The sequence below is a fragment of the Stenella coeruleoalba genome, assembly GCF_951394435.1.
Source record: "Stenella coeruleoalba genome assembly, chromosome: 13".
In the NCBI taxonomy this organism is placed as follows: domain Eukaryota; kingdom Metazoa; phylum Chordata; class Mammalia; order Artiodactyla; family Delphinidae; genus Stenella; species Stenella coeruleoalba.
In genome coordinates this window covers 38,846,794-38,871,342 of record NC_137159.1, presented here as the reverse complement: position 1 = coordinate 38,871,342, position 24,549 = coordinate 38,846,794, and the positions used below count along the sequence as shown (strand labels likewise).

Here is a 24,549-nt window from a genome sequence, read left to right as displayed (position 1 = left end):
CAGTGGAAATAAATTAAGTGGACAACAGGTCAAAACAACATTACTTGTGGTAGACTGGATTAGAAGTAGGGATAGACTCGGGTTCAGGAAGAAGAAAAACAGAGATGGCATCCAGGTTTCTGGCATGAGCAACTGGGTGGATTCCAGTTGAATGAAGAAGAATGGATGCCTACGGGACATCAAGTGGAAGCATCAAGTAAACAACTGGATATATGAGTTTGGAACTCAGAGAAGAGGTTTGGTCTGCAGAACTAAGTTTATGAGTCATCACTAAAAAGATGTTATTTAAAGTCAATTCTTCCTTGGACTACTACATTAGGTTCCTTACTGTTTTTTCTATTCTTGCCAAACAAATCTATTACCTTTAAGTCAAAAATCAAAACATATGTCTCTCTCTCTGCTTAAAATACTTCAATGCTGTCCACTTTACTTTGAGTGAACTGGAAATAGCCTGCCATGGCCAGTTTGACTCTGTTTATCTTTTCATTTCATTCCCCTCATTTTACTCTCTCACTACCTTCCACACTCTACTTACCAGCTCCCGAACAATTCCCAGACCTGCCTAACTCCTTCTTATATCAAGGGCTTCAGGAATCAGTTTACTTTATCCAGATCATTCCTCATCCACTTCATTTAGTAGGCTCCTTTTCACCCTGCAAGCTCAGATTTATATGGTCTCCCTCAGAGAAACCTTCCTTGACCAAATAAAATATAAACAGTCTGTCTATCACCAGTCCTTAATAATGGCAAGTCGTAGCAACTATCTCTACCGGAAACTATTTATCTGTTAGTTTACTTGAAACTATCTGTTAGGCATGTCAATTACCTGTCTTCCCCACTGGATTCAATGAAGGCTGAAACTGTGTCTATTTTGATCCTTGTGAACAGCATGCCTGGGATATATTAGGTACTTAAATAGTTAATGAATTAATAAACTGATTCCTTGGTTTTATTGCTTTTAAGAGATTACTGAGAAAATTATTTTCCACTCAACAGAAAGACAAAAGATTTTGTGAAAATGAAATGATATAGTCACCTCACTATCTTCAACTGCCATTTTTCCTGAGGGTGGTTTAAATGATGCAAGCATCTCTAATAAATCAAAAAGAGTAGTTAAATGAGGTTCTTGTAAAAGCAAAAGCATCGGAATGTTGTCCTTCTGAGGGGGTGGTAGGCAAGATGCTGGCAGCTGAACACCTTCCCCTTTCCGTTCTCTCCTTGGTGCACCCAAAGATACAAATACCATCTATAAAAACAGGAGCAACAGGGGGGAAAAAATCAACACATAATTAGACATATCAAGTTTTTGGTTTAATAAATCTGTGAGGTAGGAAATAACTTCCCTTACAATTTTAACAAAAGCAGTAAGAACTGTTTTTGAACTGTATCTTCAACTAAACAACTATTGACTATAAGTCAACAGATGATTAAAACTCAAACCACATTTACGCGTACCTGCATGTCCTTAAAACCAAGCTCATGAAGTGCTTTCTCATCATAATCTGTTGTTAATTCATGTCCAGATGAAATCATCCTGACTGGTCCCATAAGGCCTCCTTAAAAACAGAAAACATAAGTGAACTTTTTTATAAGAGTTAACTTACTTGCCAACATGAATACACAGTTATAGTAATTAATTCCACTGGACATTAAGCTTAAATAGAATTCTTGAGTGCAGAAGAAACAGAGCCAAGCATACTTCTTATATTATTTTCTGTTGTCTGATGTTAGCCTTAGGCAGTAAAAATTATAAGAAAATCCTCCTTTAGCACCACTCTAATAAGATCAATTCCTGCTTGCTTAATAATATGAAAATTTTTACAAGTAAAGAACACTACAGAGCTTTCTGGGAACCTACAGCTTTTCCCCTTAGCAATACATGCAGGAGAAACAGATTCATTAATGCCTTAGTTCACAAGTAACCAGCATGTATTTATAATGATCGAGTTTTCTCTTCCCTGTTACTACCTATCAACACAAAATAGATTATATGGCAGAAAAAAAGTTCTGACAAGAAAAGAAAAAAGACGAGCTACAACATTCTAGATTACAGTAAGCTCAACGAACTCAATAGACTGAGGCAATTCATTTCTAGAATTCATAAGTCCTCTTTGCTTCAACTTCATTTCCCACCATCGTCCCTACCAAAATATGCTTTAGCATATTTTGGTATGTTCTTTCTTGAAAGCATCAAGCATGTTCCCATCTCAAGGTCTAAGATGCTCCTCCCCAGGAATGCATATGGATCATTCCCACAGTTCAAGTCTTTCATCAAATGTGAGCTAAAAGGCCTTCCTCCTAACTACTCAATCTAAAAAGCCTCATCTCACTATTAATCCCTTACTCTGCTTTATCTTTCTGTAAAGCACTTATTAGCATCTGATATTATATTTAAGTATCTGTCTCCCCCACTAAAAAAAACCCAACCCAGTTCCACAAAGGCACACATGTATTCCCAGCATTAGAACAGCAGGCATTCAAATTAATTATTGTTTAATCCATGAAAAAAAAATTTTTTTAAAGAAAATGCTGGACAGAGGAAGAAAGTTAAGCAAAATGATGAAATATCTGATGAATAATTAAACTCAAATATTGTTAAATTTTATTAACTTAATGTAGGAAAATTCCATTGGATAGGCACTAACCAACTATTTTCAGGAATGAGTGAAGCACGATTACTGCTTTCCACAACAACACATAACGTTTTAAAATTACCTTTTCCCTCCACTCAAGTAAGAAAATTCTACCTGAAAATATTTCAAACACAGGAAAGGAAAATGAGTTCCTCCAGTAAGATTCATTTCAGTATTTTTCCTTAAATATAACTGTTGTGTATGGGACTTCCCTGGTGGTCCAGTGGGCAAGACTCCATGCTCCCAATGCAGGGGGCCCGGTTTGATCCCTGGCTGGGGAACTACAACCCGCATGCATGCCACAACTAAGAGTCTGCATGCCACAACTAAGAGTCTGCATGCCACAACTAAGACCCGCGGCAGCATGCATAAATAAATAAAATTATATATTAAAAAAATATATAATTGTTGTGTAGCAAAATTGCTAATTGTTGTGTAGCTAAACCTATGTTTTTTTCCCTTCTTGTTATTTCTAAGCCTAGAAACCTTGGCCCTCCCAAAAGTTTGATAAATTTTCAATCCTCTATCTTCTGAATTGTCCTAGAGTTTATTGTGTGTATGCACGCGCATGTGTGTATAAAGAATACTTTAAGTTCATCCTGAACATGAGAGAAGCAGGGTTTTTCTTTCTGCCCCTAAACCGAACATCTCATAAGACTATTTCTTTGCTATCTATCGTGATTTAATTAACACTCTTTATGAGATAATATTGTAGTTTTTAAATGTATAATAGCTAGTATTGAAATTCATCTATTATCCTTTCAGGTTTTCCTCTCAGAACTTCTGATACTGTTTAGTTTATTCACACAGTTTATTATTCAGAGTAGTTTCATCCAATTTAAAGTAAAAATTCATTCAGATTTAGGTAAAATATATTAAGAATTTAACATGGCATCTCTACAATATTTTATATAGAGATGCTAGGTATAATCACTTATTCAAGTGTTCATTTACATATCTCAAAAATGTTTTATTCTCATATATTCCACAAACACGTCACACTAAGAGTACCCTAACTAGGGACTTCCCTGGTGGTCCAGTGGTTAGGTTCCACCACTTTCACTGCCACTGCCCTGGGTTCAATCCCTGGTCAGGAACTAAGATCCCACAAGCCACGTGCAGCAAAACAAACAAACAAGTATCTTATGTTTTTTAAATTGCTACAAAACACTTGATTTCTTTAGTTTCCTATTCATCATTATATTACCCTCAAATTATCACTGAGTTCCCTCTTCTGATAGTAATGTTTTATCCAAATCATTTAAAATTAGTGCTTAAGAAAAACATGGGCTACTAGATGAACAGAAACTCTATATTAAACTTTTAATACTTCGGTAGATTTTTATTAATAAAATTTCTTTTCTATGTTACTGAGATAATCTAATAAATCTATGACTGTTCATCTTTTTACAATAGTGAGATAAAACATCCTTAGTAGTGATGTATTGCTAAGATAATATGGAGTTGATTTGCTTCCCAGTTTGTTAGAGACCCTAAGCATGCACGACTTTGTTACAAAATAGAACTAAGATGGCTAGCAGTTTATCTAGGATTTTGGACTCTATTTGATATGTGAATTAGGCCTACATGTTGTGTACATAACGTATCAACTTTCAATTATAACGGCTGAATTGGTTTTTACAGTTAACTGAGCAGCTTTCTATGTTCTACTACTTTTGAAGATCTTTTTTAACTTAAGAATTGCTTATTCCTTAACGGTTCTCGAAAAAGTTGCTATCTTTAAAAACTTTAGTATCTTTTTTTTAAAAATTAATTTATTTTTTGGCTGCATTGGATCTTCGCTGCTGTGTGCAGGCTTTCTCTAATTGTGGTGGGAAGGGGCTATTCTTCGTTGCGGTGCATGGGCTTCTCACTGCAGTGGCTTCTCTTGCTGCGGAGCACGGGCTCTAGGGTGCACGGCCTTCAGTAGCTGTGGCACGTGGGCTCAGTAGTTGTGGCTCCTGGGTTCAACAGAGCAGGCTCAGTAGTTGTGGCACACAGGCTTAGCATCCGCGGCATGTGGGATCTCCCCAGACCAGGGCTCGAACCTGTGTCCCCTGCACTAGCAGGCAGATTCTTAACCACTGTGCCACCAAGGAAGTCCCCCAAAATTTAATATATTAATGCAATGAATGTTTCAAAACAAGAAAAGGAAAAAGAAATCTTAGAAATTCTTAGGTTATGATGATATATTAAACAACACATATCTAATTTTTATCCTCTGAAGCTGCAATAAAGTAAATTTTAAAAATTTTACAAACATCTGACAGGGAAAAAAAGAGAACAGATAATAGCAAACAAGTTTGCAAGCTGGAAATCAAATGCACTTACAGTTACTATCAAGACCTCAAAAAGATAAATCCTAAGCCAGACACAAATTTATAATCCATAATCTGACTTATACTGATTTGGCACAGGAACAAGATCAACACCTGACAAAGGAGGGAAAGAGAAGAGGGATCGAAGCGGTAGAAAGAGAAGGAAAAGAAAAAGAAGAAGAAAAAAAGAAAAGGAATAAAGGAAAAGAACAGAACCTCAGTGATCTATGAGGCACTAACAAACAGACTAAGATACATTTAATTAGAAGCCCAGAAATTATGGTGAAGGGTAAGGAAAAAGAAAAAAATATTTGAAAAAATATATAATTGCTAATCTTTTTTGAATTTGATAAATGTTATAAATACACAACAGACCCAGAAGCTGAACTAAACCCAAGCTGCATAACACAAAAACACAACAAGGCACATTAATAATCAAACTGCTGAAAATCAATGTTAAAGAAAAATCTTTAAAACAAAGCACAGTTAAAAAGACACATTGTATACAAAGGATGAAAGATAAGAAAAACCACAGACTTTTGGTCAGAAACTTTGCAAGCCAAATGATAATGGGAAATTTTTTTATAAAGTCCTGAAAGAAAAAAAATTTCTTTACCTAGAATTCTATATCCAGTGAAAATTTCTTTCAAAATTGAAGGCAAAACAAACTTTTTATTCAAACAAAAAAAGCTTGAGAAAATTCATCACCAGATCTGCAACATAAACATTTTTAAGGGAAATTCATTAGAAAGAGGAAGAAAAAAGAAAGCAAATGGAAAATTTTCAATCTATACGTAGGAATAAAGAATGCCAGAGTGGTAAATATAAGGTTAAAGACGAGATGAGATTAACAGAAAATAATGAGGTAATTAGCTAAACATTCTAATTGAAATGCAGGCACCATCAGTCTGGATTCTTAAAGATTCAACAATTAAGGAAAGAAAAAACCCCAATATTCTCAAAAAGATATCTCAACTAAGATAATAGGAGTACTCTGAGGACACAAAACAGATGTCTGATATTAAAAGCATGACAGCAAAAATGAAAAACTCAAAAGAATTGTAAAATAAAGTTGAGAACATCTCTCAGGAAGTTAACACTCAAAGAAATGAACCATAGGAAAGAAAAGATAAGTAAATTAGGAATAGTCCAAGAGATGAAACACGTAGATAAAGAATTTAGAGATAAATGATAAAACAGAACACAGGAAGACTAATTCAAGAAAATTTCCCCGAACTTAAAGATACAACTTGCCAAACTAAAATGGACCTCTAAATATTAAAGTACCCATTACAATTGTTGAAAACAGATCCATACTCAGGCCTAGTATTGTAAAATTTCAGAATATTAGGAACAAGAAGATTCATTAAGCTCTAGAAGAGGAAAAAAAAATTGGATGTGTAAAAAAGTATCAGAATGGCTTCATAATTCTAAACAGCAATAACAGAACCACAAAACACAATGTAGTAATATCTCTAAAATTCTGAAACAAAATTGTTTCCAATCTAGAATTCTATACCCAGCCAAATCACCATTTAAAGTATGGGAAATGTATTTTTGATCATTCAAAGAATCACAGACTTTACCCCATATCATCATTCTCTCAAGAAGCTACTGGACAATTGCATTGTATTCCAGCCAAATAAAAAAGTGAACCAATAAAGAAGGTATGGAATACTGGAAAGAGAACAGTCAACATAGGAGAGAGACAAAAAGAATTATGAGGATGATAAAGGAGATCCAACTGCTATGCATCAGATGTGAAGGATAGAGAACAGGATCAGTGTGACTAGAAAAATGTATTACTGAGGGCCACATGACCAAAATCTCTGCTGCCTTCATAATATCTTCTCTATCTAAGGAAAGAATGGCAAGTGAACCTGGTCCAGATTCTTATCTGAACCCAGACTGTCTTTACCAGTCATGTTCACTACCAGAATATGACAGTGAAATTTTTACTCTCACTTTCATGTCCTACTGCTTAAATCAGCAGAAGACATTCATATTACCTCACAGAAGAAATTCTATTTTGATCTATTCCTAAGAGCTAAAGTAAGTCATGAAGAGATTAGAAAAAGAAGAGACTCTGTGACTGTATTTCTGTTGGTATTTCAGCATCTTGTCAACATTACAGCACTAAAATATGTCTTCACTGTGCCAAGACCTAAACTTGAGAATTTTCTCACTGATAACCTCAGATGAGGCTTTACACAAATCTTTAGAGAGGGTGAAAGTACATCCTCTTTAGCTTGTGTTCTTCTGCGACCTAACAAGGCCATACTCTCTTTTCCTTAATCCATCAAGTTTGTGCACACTTATCTGTTTCACAGAACTAAATACATTGTTTAGGAATATATACACTGGAGGTAAAACTATAAAGAACACCAAAAAAAGAGTAACAAATCAAGATAGTGTTAAGGGGAAGTGGAAAGGATGATATCAGGGAGGGACACACAACTAGCTTCTAATAATGTTCTACTCCTTAATCTGGGTGGTAGGTACATTGGTGGTCTTCATTTTATTATTACTCATTTCATATTCTCTTTATGTATATTTCAATGTTAACAAAAACATACTTTTTGATCTCAAAATTCCATACCTAGGTATTTAGCCAACATGCATTAGATAATGTATGTATTAAGGATACTATCTATAATACTATAATATCAAAAGAAAGGAAACAAATGTCCATTAATAGAGAACAGGTAAAATAAATCATGGTACCCACCACATTACAGACAATGCAGATCTTAAAAAGAATGTGGTAACTTTCTATATGTACTAATATGGAATGTTCTCTAAGATATTAAGCACAACAAACAAGGGGTCAAGAGTATAAATGGAATGCTACCATTTGTGTTTTAAGTATATAGCTGACCCCTGAACAACAACAGTCTGAACTGCGCAGACCCATTTATAAGCAGATTTTTTCAGTAGTAAATACTACAGTACTACATGATTCTCAGTTGGCTGAGTCTACAGATGCACAACTATGGATATGAAAGAACTATGGGTATGAAGGGCCAACTACAAGTTATACATGAACTTCTGACTGTGTGGAGGGTTGGTGTCCCTAACCCCCACATTATTCAAGAGTCAACTGTATATATACAAATATTCTTACATTATAATCTTATTATCTCTTGAAAAATACCTAAGAACATTTGCCTCAGGAAAGGGAAATGGGAGATTCAGAGATAGGGGTAGGAAGGAGACTTCTCAACCTCTATTCCTCTAACCAAGAATACTTATTAGGGCTTCCCTGGTGGCGCAGTGCTTGAGAGTCCTGCTAATGCAGGGGACACGGGTTCGTGCCCTGGTCTGGGAAGATCCCACATGTCGTGGAGCAACTAAGCCTGTGCGCCACAACTACTGAGCCTGTGCTCTAGAGCTCGCGAGCCACAACTACTGAAGCCTGCACACCTAGAGCCCGTGCTCTGCAAGAAGAGAAGCCACTGCAATGAGAAGCCAGCGCCCCACAACGACGAGAAGCTCCCGCTTGCCACAACTAGAGAAAAGCCCGAGCACAGCAGTGAAAACCCAACATAACCAAAAATAAATAAATAAATTAATTAAAAGGACCTGATATACTTTAGAGGACACATACATATACTTTCATCTTAAGCATGGTGTAGCAATATTGTTGCCTCCTTACTAAAAGATGTCAAAGAATTATCACTCTGCACACAAGCAGGTTAAAAGTCCTAAAAAGAAGCTTTTAAAACTTTAAGACTTTTTTCCCTATATATATAGTTAGCCTGTTACAATGTCAGACCTTTAAACTGTAATCAACAGCTTTCTTGGTTGTTCCTCTGTTTAGCTACTATTTTATGTGCTATGGAAAGACACTAAAGATGCACCAGTGGTTTAACAGTAAGGGAAGAATCAAATATACCTATCAGGCCCATATGAAAAATTTCTTAATATGATACTTTTTTGGAGGTAAGGGGAGATGCATAGATGGAACTTAATGATGTATTGTTTTCATATGCTTCAAAACAACAACAAAATATATCAAAATAGAAAAAAAAATTTATTGGGTAAAATTGGGTACTAGGTAGTGTAAGGACACTTAAACTTATTAGTTCTCAAACTGCTTATCAAATAACCTCCAAAAGTAGAATTTTTTTGAGAAAAATGAGGACAAGTGTTTGCAAATAACATCTTAAAAAAAAAAAACTTAACTCCTGTCTAAGAATCAATGGCACCATACCAAGGGTAGGGGAGGGCATGGCGGGGGTGGGGGGAAGGGGTGCGGGGAGAGTCATGAACATGCTCGGTAGTCTTCAAAGAAGTAAAGGTGTGAAGTCAATATATAATAGAACCTAGAAAATATGAACTGATGGACTTACCAGGAAATTCTCCCTTTCGGCTGCTTTGACCAAACTCCTGAAGCTGAGCTTGTTGATTTATTTGTTCTTTCTGTAAATTTTCATACCAATGAGTTACTTCAGCCCTAAGATCTGCTACCTGGTCACTAGGATACATTTCAATAGTCATCTGAAATATGAGATGCAACCAATTTAAAAATACAAAAAGAACATATATTTGAACTGGGAAATGTTATCAATTTCGAAACTAAAACTATGTAACTACCTTGTCAGGGAGTCCAGCTGGCTGGCATACAACCCTTAGCGGCAGGGACTGTTTGTCACTCAGTGCTTTCAAATGACTACTAATACCCGTGCCTTCAATTTGCCACTGTCTGAGATGATATGCAAACCTAAAACACACAAAAACCACACATAGGAAGGATATCATTATAAACCATTTTAATGTTACAGAAGTTTTTACTATTTTACAAAATGAAAGCACCCACAAAAGGGTGCAGTACGTCCCAATTTACTCTACAACATTAAGTTTGGATTCATCATATTGAATCAAAGTTAAATGTGTAAATATAGCTAAGAGCTCCTTAAAAATTAGTTTCTAAGAAAAATTACTGGGAAAAAAAAAAAAGACCCATTAGGAACACTTTTTTTTTAAAGGAGGGTGGGGGGACGCAGGGGAGTAGCAGAGGCAGGAGGAATTTAAAGAAACAAACTAATCCGGTAAGTAAATGGCGAGCTGTCGTTCCTATTTTCAAAAGAGGAAAAAAGGTATTAAGAAATATTTTTCAAAGACAGAACTGTATTGTAGTAAATATATGTTAACCAGCCTAAAAACTGAGAGCCGATTCCATGACTGCTAAAACCATAAAATGAGTTATAAAGATTAATATTTCAAAGGAAACAGGCATCTAGCATGACACTCACTAAATATTAATTTTCTAACTTATTTTCAGTTGTTGAAGACAGGATCCAGGGTACCTGAATTTAGTTAAGAAAAAATTATCAATGTCTAAAACTAATCAGCAATTCTAGAATAGAAGGAAGGCAAGTAAGGGAATAAATGTACTTGATTTCCTAGAAGTGATCCAATGTCCAGCTTCTATGAGCAAAACAGTAATCTTTTTGGGCCTGATAACTTCTTGTTATGAGGGGTCTATCTGGTGCAATGCAGGATGTTTGGCAGTGTCCTCTACCTACTATATGCCAACAGCACCGCCTTCTCCCTTAAGCTGTGATAATCAAAAATGTCTTTAGGCATTATCTAATGTACCCTGGGAAACAAAATCGCTTCTGGCAAAATCGCTTCTGGTTGAGACCACTGTTTAAGACTATAACCTTAACTCTTTTTAAAAAGAATACCCCTTTTTTTTTTCTTTTAAAGAATACTCTTTTAAAAAGACATTTTTATTTACTCTTTTAATATAAGGAATACATAAACACAACAATTACTTTATATTTTCATTTTATAAATGTTAGGCAATTTCAAATTAGGAGTAGCAACCCCTTTAAAAAGACATTTTTTATTTACTTTTTTAATGTAAGGAATACATAAACACAATAATTACTTTATATTTTCATTTTATAAATGTTAAGGCGATTTTAAATTAGGAGTAGCACTAAGCACATTAAGCACCTGAACTGTACAATGATACTACACAAGGATTTGCATGAAAATTCCTAGATAATTTTTAAAACTAGCTCTTAGCTTTTGAATATTCAATTCTTTCCTAGTTTCTTTACTTGCCATCCACAAAATAGTATTTATATAAATTATTTAACACCAACATTAACTTTTAGAGTAAAACATAAACAAATACAAAGACTTCTATCAAGGATACTATAATCAATTTTTTTGAGTTAGAAAAAAGTTTGTACATCTGAGAAGGAATTTTTGAACTGAAATTCATTAAACTTATAAAACGCACCATTGAATCTTAGGAAACAATTTGTTTTTAAAGACTTTTAAAATAAGCGCTTATTTTAAAACCATTGGTAACACTGTATGAGGACTAGGGGCTTGAATCAAAAAGACCTTTTTCGTTTGTTTGTAGGCCCTGCAGCACAGAGAAAATTTTAGAAGAATACCTATCGTATCATTACGAGTAAGTATCTCTGATAGGAAAAGATAGAGACTTTGATTTTCTTTAGTATTATCTTAGTGTAATATCTGAATTTTATGAGTATGTATTAATTTTTTATTAATTTGAATAAAACATCACATTTGCTTTTTTATTTTTAGTTTTTAAAGTGGTCAAAATTATGAGGCAGTGTGAAGTTTCTGTGCAAAAAACTCTAGCGTTCCCTTACACATTCTTTAAAAACACAAGGAATTAAGTAGAATTTCCACAAATTATAATCATAATCAAAATAAAGAATTTTGCGATACCTAAATGTTTTAAAGCATGGAGCCATGTTATTTATAAGGAATGTGTAGAAAATCTTTATTCAGTATTCCCTGATATTTTAAACAAAAGGTCAATATTTACAAATTGTATAAGTTTTTCATTATCAAACTGAGCTCTGAAGTTGAAAGAAGTTATTAATCTTAACAATTTTTTTCAACCGTTCTTTGTACTTTTACATTTACTCATGATTTTTAACAAACAGAATTTCTTAATTAAAACTATCTACTCACCTTTCAATTCAGTCGATATATTCATAAATGTTAATTTGCTTTATTTCTGTATTACACAGGGTATGTCTAAATTAATTATACAGATATTCATTAACACAGAATTTTTTGATCATGTTTCCATGGTAAATGGAAATTCAAAATTAAAATACTGTCTCCTAGTCCAGGAAGAAAAAAAAACAGCAAATGAAACAAATGACTCAACTTGATTCAACTATGAGAGATTATTTGATGTTCTTGGTGAGGGTTTTAGTGAAACTTTTTTTGGTAGTGGTGTTCTGCCATTTCAATCATAGTAATACTTTCTCAGAGATGGAATTCTGTCTAGAGATTCTTATTCATGCATATCTTCTCAGTCTTATGATTTTTAAAGCTCTGCAGTATTTACCAGGAACCTATATTGCCTATTCCACAGCAAAATGGTACATATCATGAATAAAAATTACTTCCATTACTAACCCTTCACTTCTGGTAAGTTATGCTTTCTACCTGCCCCCAAGAAAACCTTTACTTTAATTTTAAGAATATTTTGGACATATCAGCATAAAAAAAAAGCCTAAAATTCATTCTAATAATGTGGTATTAAAAAATTACCTTCTCCTAAATGCTTCCAGATGTGTCTTCAGCATAAGGAGTCCTCTTTCTATAATAGTGAGACTTGAGTGTGATTCCTGTTCAAGACTGCTAGAAGCTATCATAAGACTCTCCATACACTTACTAATAAATTCTTGCTCCTTCTCCAAACCCGTTTTACCTGAAAATCAGATGTTTAGATATGTATATCAATCCTATATTCTTGTTTAGCTATATTAAAGAAAACAAGTTATAGCTAAACAAAAAATACTTGCATAAAAAATTACCTATCAGACAATATTTCAAATCACTCACCATTAATATAATAGGAGTTAATATACTGGATAGCTGCTCGACTGACATCCCCAGACTGTGCTCTTAAAGCAATGCCCCAAAATTGGTCCATACCACAAAGCTAAGAAAGAAAAATATGACATCTATAAATGTTATTATTTGTCAAACAATGTAAATTATTAGAAGAGCAGTTACAAATTTAAAAGGCATTCAATATCAAAGAGTTTTAATATCCTATAAAATATTTAAAAATAACTTAGTGTTATTAACTAATATTTAATAATAATGATAAAAGTCTTGGAAATCTCTTCAGTCACTGAAACATACCTGTACTTGTAAAAATACTTAGTTATAAATCATCTAACTATGTATGTGTATAATGTTTAACTCAAAAGTTGTGACTACATAGTGGGAAAAACTCAAGTCCTCCAAACATGCTACAAAGTAAAAACAACACATAATTATTGGCATCACATGTTAACGCTTTCATCCAACTTATTCTGAAAAAGTCACTGCTTTCAGGTGTTCACAGAAAATTAAAAAGATTTGCTAACCGAAGGTGACATTTAAATTTATGACATTAACCATGAGATGAAAAAAAGTTTTCACTGAAAATTACAGAAAAAGTGGAGAGTGAAAGTTCTCAAAAGTTGAACAGGGTGAAGAAAGATAACCTGATAGGGGACAGAACACCTTTAGTGTTCATATCATCTACTTAAAAAGCAGTATTATCTCAAAATTAGAGTATGACTAATTAGGTAAATCAGATCTGTCTGGTTATCTGAAATAACCAAATTGAAACTTATCATAGTGCTATCAAAGTAAGAGTTAGGACCAAAAAATTAAAAACAAAAACAAACAGAACACTATTCAAACCAGGAAAGAAGGTAGGAAGATACTATGAAAGCATTCTAAATACAATTAAAATTATTTTTTACCACATAGATTAACATCAGTTTTCTATTATAAACAACTCAACCTCTAAAGAAAATTAATGAAAAATGTTAGCGTATACTGCATAAATCAAAGCTATCATTAATAAACAAATGTCCAATAAGGAAGACTTTCAAATAACAATCTGTGTTAGGTGAGTTTAGGAATAATGCATTCAACAAAATCTTGCAGCCACCCAACTAGGCAAATGGAACTCAGAAACAGAGATAAGACTAGCAATTTGTCCTCAATAAAGATGTTAAAAAAAAAAAAAAAAAAGACTAGCAATTTGTGACAGTCTTCAGTTAATGAATTGATCATCATGCCTCATGGTCAGAAATGATTTAGGTGGACTCCATTCCAGAACAGAAGTTACCAATAGGAACTCTGGAGTTGCCCAAGAGCAACGAAAAGCCTGGCCACAACAAATGGCATGAAAAACAGATTTTAGACAAATCAACCTTTCTTCTTTACTAATCAAGGAATGTATAATAAGTCATGTTAATTGAGTTATAGTTAACATATAATATTACATTAGTTTCAGGTGTACAGCACAGTGATTCAATATTTTTATACATTATTAAATGATCACTGCAATAAGATCAATTACCATCCAGCACCATACAAAGTTGTTATAGTATTATTGATTATATTCCCTGTGTGTACATTACATCTTCGTGACTTACTTATTTCATAGCTTGAAGTTTGTATCCCAAGTTTTCATTATGTACAACCGAGGTTATCTTTAGTAATGCAAAATTATCAACTTTGCTTTATAAAACTTTTTAAAACCAAAAGATAAAACTTTTTAAAACCTTAGAATAAAAGTCTGCATAGTTAGTAAATTCAGTGCTTGGTAGACTATATAATTCAATAATCTAATTTGAGGAACAACAACAACAAAAATTCTACAAGCTGACCTAATAAAATGACAAACCTAAATCCATACCTCAGAGTTTGAACCACCATCATAGGCACTGGTAGCCAATCGAGCCAAGTTACAGAGATGCTGAAACAGGTTTAAGCCAGTCATGCTAATTGTTTCAGGTTTTAGCTGGGGCATCTTAAAAAAAAAATTTTTTAAGGGTTTAGTATGATAATTAAGTTAGCAGATTTCATTTTACTGGATTTAACATAACAGATTTAAATTAATAAACCTAGTTTTACTAAAAAATATTGCAGAAAAAAATGTATCAACTGAGATTTTTAGTGACAATTTAGAAACAGATAATAATTTAATGAAAATTTTATTCATGACATAAGTGAAACCTGATACGTGTTTCAATTTTTGAGATGTACATCGACCCGAACCAAAGGAAATTTTTAAATTTTATTATTTATTGTATACCTACACTACACACATTTATAATATGTATAGCCACATGTACAGTTTGTATATAAGTTAGAGCTTGAAATTAAGATAACTGAAGGTCTATTTGTAGCTTTGTCTTGGATCTATTAAGTGATTTAGTTTACATTACCAAAACTCATTCATATGTACTCAATTCTGTCACAGAGACTTCCCAGAGAGCCTTTATAATCTCAAATATTAGCATAGGAATAATAAAGTCTATTGCTTTATCATAAATGTTTTAAAATTCAAATGGAAAATTATCACCTGAACCAACTGTGGCACCTGATAAATAAAAATAAAAATTGGATAGAGGAGTATCTTTATTACCATGACAGCACTTCCTAAAAATGCCTTCCCAGAAATCTACAAATCTGAACACTAGCTTATATCTGTGGGAAGACTGGCTAAAACCATACCATTTAGGGAAAGACTTGCAGAATACGGCTCTCACACTAGTGGGGTGGGCACCACCCCTGAAAAATTGAACTACAATGTTACTCATGATTTTTTAAAATACACACCAAAAGCCCCCACATTTCTTATTAGTGTTTACCAAGAGTTACTCTAATTACTGTCAGTTTAAGTACTTTAGCTAAGGAACATAACATTTTTGTAAACATAAACTAAGTATTCATTTAGATATAAACACTGTAGAGGACAAAATTAAAGCAAAATCTAAGTGGCAAAAATTATATAAGGACTGCTGAAAAGCAGTATATTTGACTAGTTTTTTTAAAAGTATTTCAAACAGGAAAAAATGAACATTGCAGTTTACATTTCAAGAAAGAAAAAGGAAATATAGAAAAACAATACAAACAGTCAAGAAATAAAATTACCTTCTCCAGGAAAAGATGTTTGTAGGTTTCCATTCCCATAGCATGTTGATCTTTACTTCGAACTTGATTTAAAAACCAATGGAGTGCATCATCATAACACTCAGAATCTTCTACTAAACAATGCCATAAAATATCAACTTGCTCCAAACTTAACCCTAGAAAAAAATTACAAATTTTAAATCCTGGTACATACAACATTTTCATCCTAATTAAATATACTAGAAGCACCAATATATATAGAAATATAAAGGAGATATTTCATATCATTCTATAAAATTTCATAAGAGATTTCATATAATTTATGCTTTCAAATGTAGTTAAATATACTCCATATATAAATCATCTAAAAAAACATGACTTATGTAAGTATCCTAGAAGAGTCATTTGTTCTGGAAATCATTTTCCCTAAAATATGAACATATCATTGTATTACAGCAAACATGATTAAAGGGAATTCCCAAAGTCCAGTTAGTTCTAAGGTTTAAGGGTTAAGAATAGAGTGGATACCATGTCATGTTCAAAGCTCATTCTATGCACATAGGAGATAAACAATAAATGCCAATAAGCATTATTTTTGAAAACTATGAAAAAAGGGATCCTTATAATTAATAAAACAAAAGGGAACTGACGGCCTAAAACAGAACAGCAACACATCAGGGGATACAATTGGCTGAGAAGCCAATGTAATGAGACAAAATCTGTATATTACTTTGACCCAAGTATTAGATAATTCCAGAGTGTGGCAGAAGGAATCAGAAGAACTATTAAGAATCAAAGAGAAGGCATTAGGGCAATCACAAGTCTGAATATGGATAAGTGAGACAATCCAAAAGGGTAGAATAAAAGTGTAATGGGATTTCTAAAGTATATCATAAGGGATTCTAGAGCCTAGGCTTATTCCCCAGAATCAGAAGGCATCTGAAAAGATGACAGAATCGTAAGAACCACCATCCCCTAAAAAAAGTAGATGAGATTCAGAATATGAAAAGCACCTCAGAAAGTATTCCATAAGATGTTATGGAAAAACCTGAACAGAACGTTTGGGCCAACCCAATATTGACCTAGTAGCAATATCAGTCTAAAGAGTTTAATCAGAAAAATGTATCCAATCAGTTTCTCACAAAAACAGTTAATGTATGGAATACTTGTTCTAAGAATTTGTGCCCCTGGGAGCCAACATAAAAAAACCAGAAATAACCTTTAGTGTATATTATAACTTAAACACATTAAGTAATTAAGAAGAGAGATAAGTGAAGATAGGTAAAAACAGGTAAGAATCTTAAAAAAAAGCATCCAGGTTAATTATAGTAAACAAAACCAAAGTGTATTCATAAATGGCTAAATCACCAATTCACAATCTTAATAGGCAATGTATAAGCTGCCGTTACTGTTTTAAGTTTTTAAAGGAATACAGTTATTGGTATATTAAAAACCTGTATTAACTTATCAAATATAACTTTGGAGTAACCATATTATACCTGAAAGGAACTGTGCCAGTTAGATAAGTACAATTATGATGCGGGATAAGTGAAGTTTTCAGTATGATTCTATATGTACAGTAGCTATTGAAAGCCCATACATACTGTGTATGAATACATACTGTGTTCACTGGAATGGGAGCAGCAAAATAAATAATTCATTACTCAAATACTGAAAAGAGTGATTAACATTTTCCAATAAAAATCTATACTCAACAAACATGAAACTTAATGGTCATGTGAAATTATTTATGCTGACAATATTTGTTTTGGCTTGACTTCTCATATATAAGATTTTTAAAAATATTTTATATTATTTGTTTCTTATATATTATGAGTCATAATGGGTGTAATAAATGACCTAGTAATATGAAACAGAAGTTTCCTATCAAAAACAGGTGTCTTCATTTTGATATCTATTGGTATCACAATGTTAGTGACATTACAAACAGCTTGACTTAAAGAAGAAATTATAGACTTAAACAATAAAATAAATGCATGGCATATCTCAAGCATATATGGACTTAAGAGTCATGAAGACATCTCTCAGGCAAGCAAAACGCTCATCAGTTTGATTATATTAACCACAGCTAAAGAAAGAATGCCCTTCTAACAAATGAGGTTTGTTGACAGGGACACACAGTAAAAGAAGTGTGTGGAGTGTGAAAGAAAACACAGTCTAGCAAGAAGAAAGGAGCTCTGGCCAAAAGAAATCAAGCTTCCTCCTTTCTTGTGAGAATATCTAGCATGCGGATTTGGAAATGGTCCACACTCTGAATATACCAGACCAATGTCCCTGTTTTGTTTTTTTTTTTTAAATAAGATTAACTGTTAATGAAATTGAGTTTGAGATTCATCTAAATAAAACTAGGGTGTCTAAGTCTCTATCACCTATGAAGCCAACCAATTTTGGATAAGATCAGCCCTGATAATAATATGCAGACAGTGGCTGTTTCCAACCGGAGTAAAAGGAATACTCTATAACCAAAGGTAATAAAAAATACAGTCACTCTAACATGATACGTTCTCCTATCCCAAATATTTTGTTCCTGAAATGAGTCATTTATTCATTAAGAAACTGGCACTTTCAGAGCCTGAAACAAGAATGTGTCAGTGGCGAGTTCTCATTGCCATACATACTGAGAGGACATTCAGTACTGAGAATAATGTGATCACCACAGAAATCTAAAGGCATGAGTACATTTAACTGGACTATTTCAAGAGCCAAGGAAGATCTAAAAACTGACTAAAATACTGATTTAAAAACTTACTGAAATGATCAGGTGATCCCAGAGTTGAAAACACGCAAGTTAAGAACTGAAGCCGCACCTGAACTTCAGCACTATGGCTGTACCTGTATTTAAAAAGTCATTAAAATAATTAACTGAGAGATCCTATTTCTTAATTATTTTTAAAGATTTAACGGTCCTAATCTTAAATTATACAAAATAAGTAAAATTCCATTTAATAACATTCATAATTATTAAATATTTTAATTATATCTTTGGTTATACACACAAAAAATGGCCACAAAGCCAAATGTTACATGTGAGATTTATGTTATTTAATATTATAAAAATCTGCAAATTATTAGAACACATACTTTCAAATTAGATAAGTAGATAAGAACTCAACGGTGGAACAAAAGAAATGTCATTTTAAAATTATGCAATATGGGGCTTCCCTGGTGGCGCAGTGGTTAAGAATCCGCCTGCCAACGCAGAGGACACAGGTTCAATCCCTGGTCCGGGAAGATCCCATATGCCGTGGGGCAGCTAAGCCCATGCACCACAACTACTGAGCCTGCGCTTTAGAGCCCGCAAGCCACAACTACTGAAGCCCTTGGGCTTAGAGCCTGGGCTCTGCAACAAGAGAAGCCGCCACAATTAGAAGCCTGCGCACCGCAACGAAGACCCAACACAGCCAAAAAGAAATAAAATAAATAAATAAATTTAAAATTATGCAATATGTACATAAATTAGAATAGCTAATAAAAAACATTTCCATCTAGAAATTGCATGTTTCATTATCATTGTCCCTCCAGGGATAATACTATATTCCTTTAACAAGAAATGTTAATAAAATATCATTTCCATAAGTCTAATTCATAAAACAGTGGATACAAAATGAGCATTTCTGAATGTTATTTCAAATCTAAGTAATTGTAATTCATGTGTACAAAATTCAATGGATAATTTAAGAGTTGCTCTGAAAGCTTGTTAAGTAGGTGATTTCACATGGTTCTCTGGGAATTCAGTTTATAGGAACAGCATTTTAAGAAGCAAGTGTTGGTCTGTGGTGGAAGAAGGGTAGGAGATGGGTCTAAAGAGGTAAGCAGGGGCCAAATCACGGCCAGCATGAATGTCAGAGGAGTTTGATACTGTTCTGGGAACATAAGGAAGTCACTGAAGGGTGTTGGGGAAAAAAAGGTAGTAATGATCAGGTTTGCATTTTAGGATTCCTTTAGCAACTCCATGAACTGCATATTGAACTGTGACTGTGGTATCACAATATTCTAGTTCCCACAAGCACCTGAGTACCCAATCAATGAGACTATATCAATCATGAGTTCTTATCTCTATGTTACAAATCAAAAGGCTGGCTGTGGAGGAACTGCCCAAATTACCTTGCCAACAAAAGGCAGCAGCCAGTCTGGGCCATGATCTATATCTCAACTTGCAGAGAGTCATAGAGCCTCTTAAATCAATTTCTTAACATCTTTAAGTTAAGTGCAAAATTCTAAAAGCTTCCTAAAGTTAGCTGGTTTCAAAAACTACACTAGATTCGTCATTGAAGTTTTAAGTTAAGGCTTCCTAAAGGTTGAGTTTGCTGGATATATCTTTGCTTCTCTTTACTGTCTCATGTTAACGTTGGAAAAGATGAACTTTTGCTTCGTCACTGTTGCAGTGCCCTTCATGAAGATGAAAGTACTTACGGCAAGGTGGCTGGGAACTGGGGGTGGGGGGTGGGGGGTGGAACTCACAAACTAGAACACTATTCAGATAAAATTCAAGGCCTGCTCTTAATAGTTTTCATCCTTTTACTAAAAGGACAGAGATTTTTGTAGCAGAGACCTTGGAGTACAGGTTCAAACATGAGATCTATCATATATCATATGCCCTGAGTATCGGGAACGTTGGTCACAGACATAAAAGGGGAATGATGTCTTCTTGTCCTTTACAAAGTGCCTTTATTTCCTGAATACTTCCTTCCCCTATACTTGCATCTCAGAGTAAGGGACCTATAACCCTAGAAGGCATGGATCCAGTCCCTTTGTCCTCCCTTCTTCGGCTTCCACAGTAGTACCATTGGCTGCACACTTCAAAGGACTCCGCCTGCTCTGTCACGATCCCATTGGTTGCTGAAATCACCAACCAGGAAATTTCTTGGGATGCAAATCAAAAGTGTTATCAATACTAATAAACTCTCATGGGCTTGTCCATGGCTCCTGACATTACAGAAAATATAGGACAAAAATAATCTCCCCACGGGCATGAAACTTTAGTGACAAACTGACACCTTAAAAAAAATCTTTCACTTGATAGTCTCAATGTTAACACAGAATTTTCTCTAGCGGCAACTGGATTCAAGAAATATGTAACACGTCCATTTATGAAATGAAATGTTATCTTTAATGCCACAAGAATCTTTTTGTCCTACGTGAAAATCTTAGAACTTGCCTACTATTATAATCGCCACAGAACGAATGCAAAGTAATGTGCCACAAACTCATGAAATCAGTATGCTTTAACAAAGAGCAGCAAATGTACAACTCTGTTTTTAGCCTGAAGAATCAAGGGAATTATAACAAAATAGTCTGGACAGCTCTCTGTTCTAAGATTTTATTCTCCTAAAATATCAGGAAACAAGGCAGACTGGAGGACTGGAAGGATACTCCGGTGTACCCTAGAAAAGTATAAAACTCATCTCCAAAGAGCACCACATTTTTTCCACCACAGAAACAATGCTTCTTTAAATTAAAAAAAAAGAAGGAATGCTTCTGTGAGGCTCTGCCTGTCTGCCTTCACTAACAAAGTGAGCAACTTCCCTGTTGTCGATGCTGTCAACAACCAAGTCTCAGATCTGTGTACATTTTTTGGCACTGAATGTTGGACTTTCTCTTTTTGAGCATGACTCATCTATGTCTTCCATGCTCCTCTCTTAAGTTCCCATCCCTGCTCTTCAAGCCCACAGGCTGTGACTCTGGTGGGAGCTTTTTTGCAACTTAAGTGTTTATTTCTCTGTTGACATGTAATTTGAATTCTGCCTCCTAATAATGCTGGTCAGTGTGGTTTTATTCCTGTTCCTTGTTGATCTTAAGGTTTTTATAGAGAATGTATGGAGATACAGAATCAGAAGGCTTTAATCCTCATCACTGCTTGAAGAAGAATAATTAAAGAAGAGACTCTGAAGAACACTTAGAATTTTAAAAGGATTTAAAAAGAATGCATCTTGTATAGAGGTAACTTTGTAAGCCAAGCTGTGGAACAGAGTAAATTTAAGGAAACATATCAGAAATAATTTGACAGGCATGAAGAATAGAATGTCTAAAACAATCACTGAACAATAAAACAGGAAAAGTTGTTGAGTTTAGATTTTTGAGAGCCCAGAATACTAGACTGAATAAAGTAGAATTTATTTTTTATGCAGTAGACAATCTAAATGGGGGTAGGAGGCAAGTTTCTTGTTTATTTTATACCATAGTTTGTTTTAGCCAAGTAACTACAATTTATACATAACCTACTATGTGCCAGATACAGCTTACTAAATTATTGCATTTAATTCTTTAAAAAAACTCATGAGGGGGGCTTCCCTGGTGGCTCAGTGGTTAAGAATCCACCTGCCAATGCAGGGGACACGGGTTCGAGCCCTGGTCTGGGAAGATCCCACATGCCCCGGAGCAACTAAGCCCGTGCGCCACAACTACTGAGCCTGCACTCTGGAGCCCATGAGCCACAACTACTGAGCCCACGTGCCAAAACTAATGAAGCCCATGCACCTAGAGCCCGTCCTCCGCAACAAGAGAAGACACCGCAATGAGAAGCCTGCACACCGCAAGGAAGAGTAGCCCCCATTCACTGCAACTAGAGAAAGCCTGCGCACAACAACGAAGACCCAACGCAGCCAAAAATAAATTAATTAATTAATTTAAAAAAATAAAAACAGGAAAAAACTCATGAGGTAAATAATGGGGATTTATTAGAGTGGTAAGTAACTGAAATAAGATCAAAACAATAGATTCATAACCTAAATGCAGGTCTGTATGATTCTCAAGCCCATGTGCTTTCTACCAATATCATTAATGCCTTCCTCATTTAATAAGGATAAGGAATTAACAAGCATGGGGGAGGCTGAGGGAAGAAAACTGATCCAAATGTTGGTTAAAGAACTGGAACAGTGTTTGTGGGAATGTCAACTTGTGAAAAAAAAACATGGGATATATTTTAGCCTTAAGATAACTAGAGATTAATGACAGTATAATGTGGCACTCAAGAATATGAATTACAGAAAACAGACTGCTTGACTATTAATAAAATGAGTGTTTATAAAATGAATTATAGAAATTCTAGCTCCACTACTTATAAAATCTATAAATTTATAAAAATTTATAACTGTGACCTTGGGCAAATTATTTATTACCTCATAGCTTATACATTCTCATTTTTAAAATGAGAATTCCTACTTCAAATAAGTTGTGTATCTTGAAGTTAATATTTAAAAGGTATCTGGCACATAGTAAGCATCAACAAATACTGGCTATTTTTATCACCACTAACATCATTATTCATGTTTGGAAATAAAAGTATATGAAAAGAGCCCCAAGTCTCTAAGTTTTAGGTGACTAGGAGGAGGGTGGTACACTGAAGGGTAGAGTAATCTGGAGAAAGAACCGATTTGTCGGGGGAAAATGTGATTTCATTTTTGGAGGTGAATAAGTATGCTTTAAAGGCCTATGGCTTTTTTTTTTTTTTGCGGGACGCGGGCCTCTCACTGCTGTGGCCTCTCCCGTTGTGGAGCCCAGGCTCCGGACGCGCAGGCTCAACGGCCATGGCTCACGGGCCCAGCCGCTCCGCGGCATGTGGGATCCTCCAGGCCCGGGGCACGAACCCGTATCCCCTGCATCGGCAGGCGGACTCTCAACCACTGCGCCACCAGGGAAGCCCAAAGGCCTATGGCTTTTCTGAACACTTCTACAATCTGATCAATTCTGATCTACATGAAAGTTTTCTATGCAGATATTTTCTCAATAAATACTGTGCCTACTTCTCTTATTTACTGACATGCTGATACAGACACTTAGCTGGTTTCCTAGACTTGACCATTAGTTTCCACCAACTGACTTACAAACAAAAACTTTCTGAAATCTCCAAGCTTCCTTCTAGGCAGGCATCTCCCTATAAGAAGCTTTAAACACAGCTATACTACTAACACCCCAACTTCTACCAATTCTTATCCAAACTCACTTCAATATATCCAGATATTTTAATGATGAAATATTAACCAGCTATAACATCACAATTCTTAACGTTTTCACACGTCTTAAACTTTCTAATACTAGTATTCAATTATAATAATAAAAGAAAATGTTTTAAATTAACTCTATGATAAATATACTTGTTCAGAAGTAAATATTTATAAGTTTTAGAATCAATGCCCTAATACATTAATACAAGGATACTGGTGATTTCTGAAAAAAACATTTACTTTTGATTCCTGAAAACACTGACTTATGAACAGAACTCAACAGTGAAAATTAATCAACCCCCAAAGTTATATAACCTACATTTTCCTAAGGTTAAGAATTATAAAAATAACCTTATAGAATTCAACTTAAAAAAGAAACTTTCGGGCTTCCCTGGTAGCACAGTGGCTGAGAGTCCGCCTGACGATGCAGGGGACACGGGTTCTTGCCCCGGTCTGGGAAGATCCCACATGCCGCGAAGCAGCTGGGCCCGTGAGCCATGGCTGCTAAGCCTGCACGTCCGGAGCCCCGCGTACCACAAGAAAAAAACAAAAAAAAGACAAAAAAGAAACTTTCTCTTAAAAATTTCATAACTAAAATGTTCATTACATTTATTTATTATATGAAAGAAAAGGACTAGGAGTAGGAATACTGGAAAATTACCTTTCACAGGAAAGACAATCAACACTTACATGTAACTTACG

The 24,549-nt window shown here is 34.5% G+C and overlaps 1 protein-coding gene across 9 annotated transcripts in view; it reads right to left on the bottom strand.

Annotated features, from left to right (window-relative positions):
- Positions 1 to 24,549, bottom strand: part of USP34 (ubiquitin specific peptidase 34) — a 231,362-nt gene that overhangs the window by 87,390 nt on the left and 119,423 nt on the right. For 8 of the 9 annotated variants that reach the window (XM_079941552.1, XM_079941557.1, XM_079941558.1 and 5 more), the window contains 9 exons: positions 18,654 to 18,736; positions 15,905 to 16,059; positions 14,664 to 14,777; positions 12,803 to 12,902; positions 12,509 to 12,668; positions 9,548 to 9,674; positions 9,304 to 9,451; positions 1,456 to 1,556; positions 1,037 to 1,246 (listed from right to left, as the gene is read on the bottom strand). In XM_079941552.1, the coding sequence (XP_079797678.1) occupies positions 1,037 to 1,246; positions 1,456 to 1,556; positions 9,304 to 9,451; positions 9,548 to 9,674; positions 12,509 to 12,668; positions 12,803 to 12,902; positions 14,664 to 14,777; positions 15,905 to 16,059; positions 18,654 to 18,736 (1,198 nt within the window). The remainder of the gene's footprint in view (positions 1 to 1,036; positions 1,247 to 1,455; positions 1,557 to 9,303; positions 9,452 to 9,547; positions 9,675 to 12,508; positions 12,669 to 12,802; positions 12,903 to 14,663; positions 14,778 to 15,904; positions 16,060 to 18,653; positions 18,737 to 24,549) is intronic. The other variant, XM_079941554.1, reaches the window with a different exon arrangement.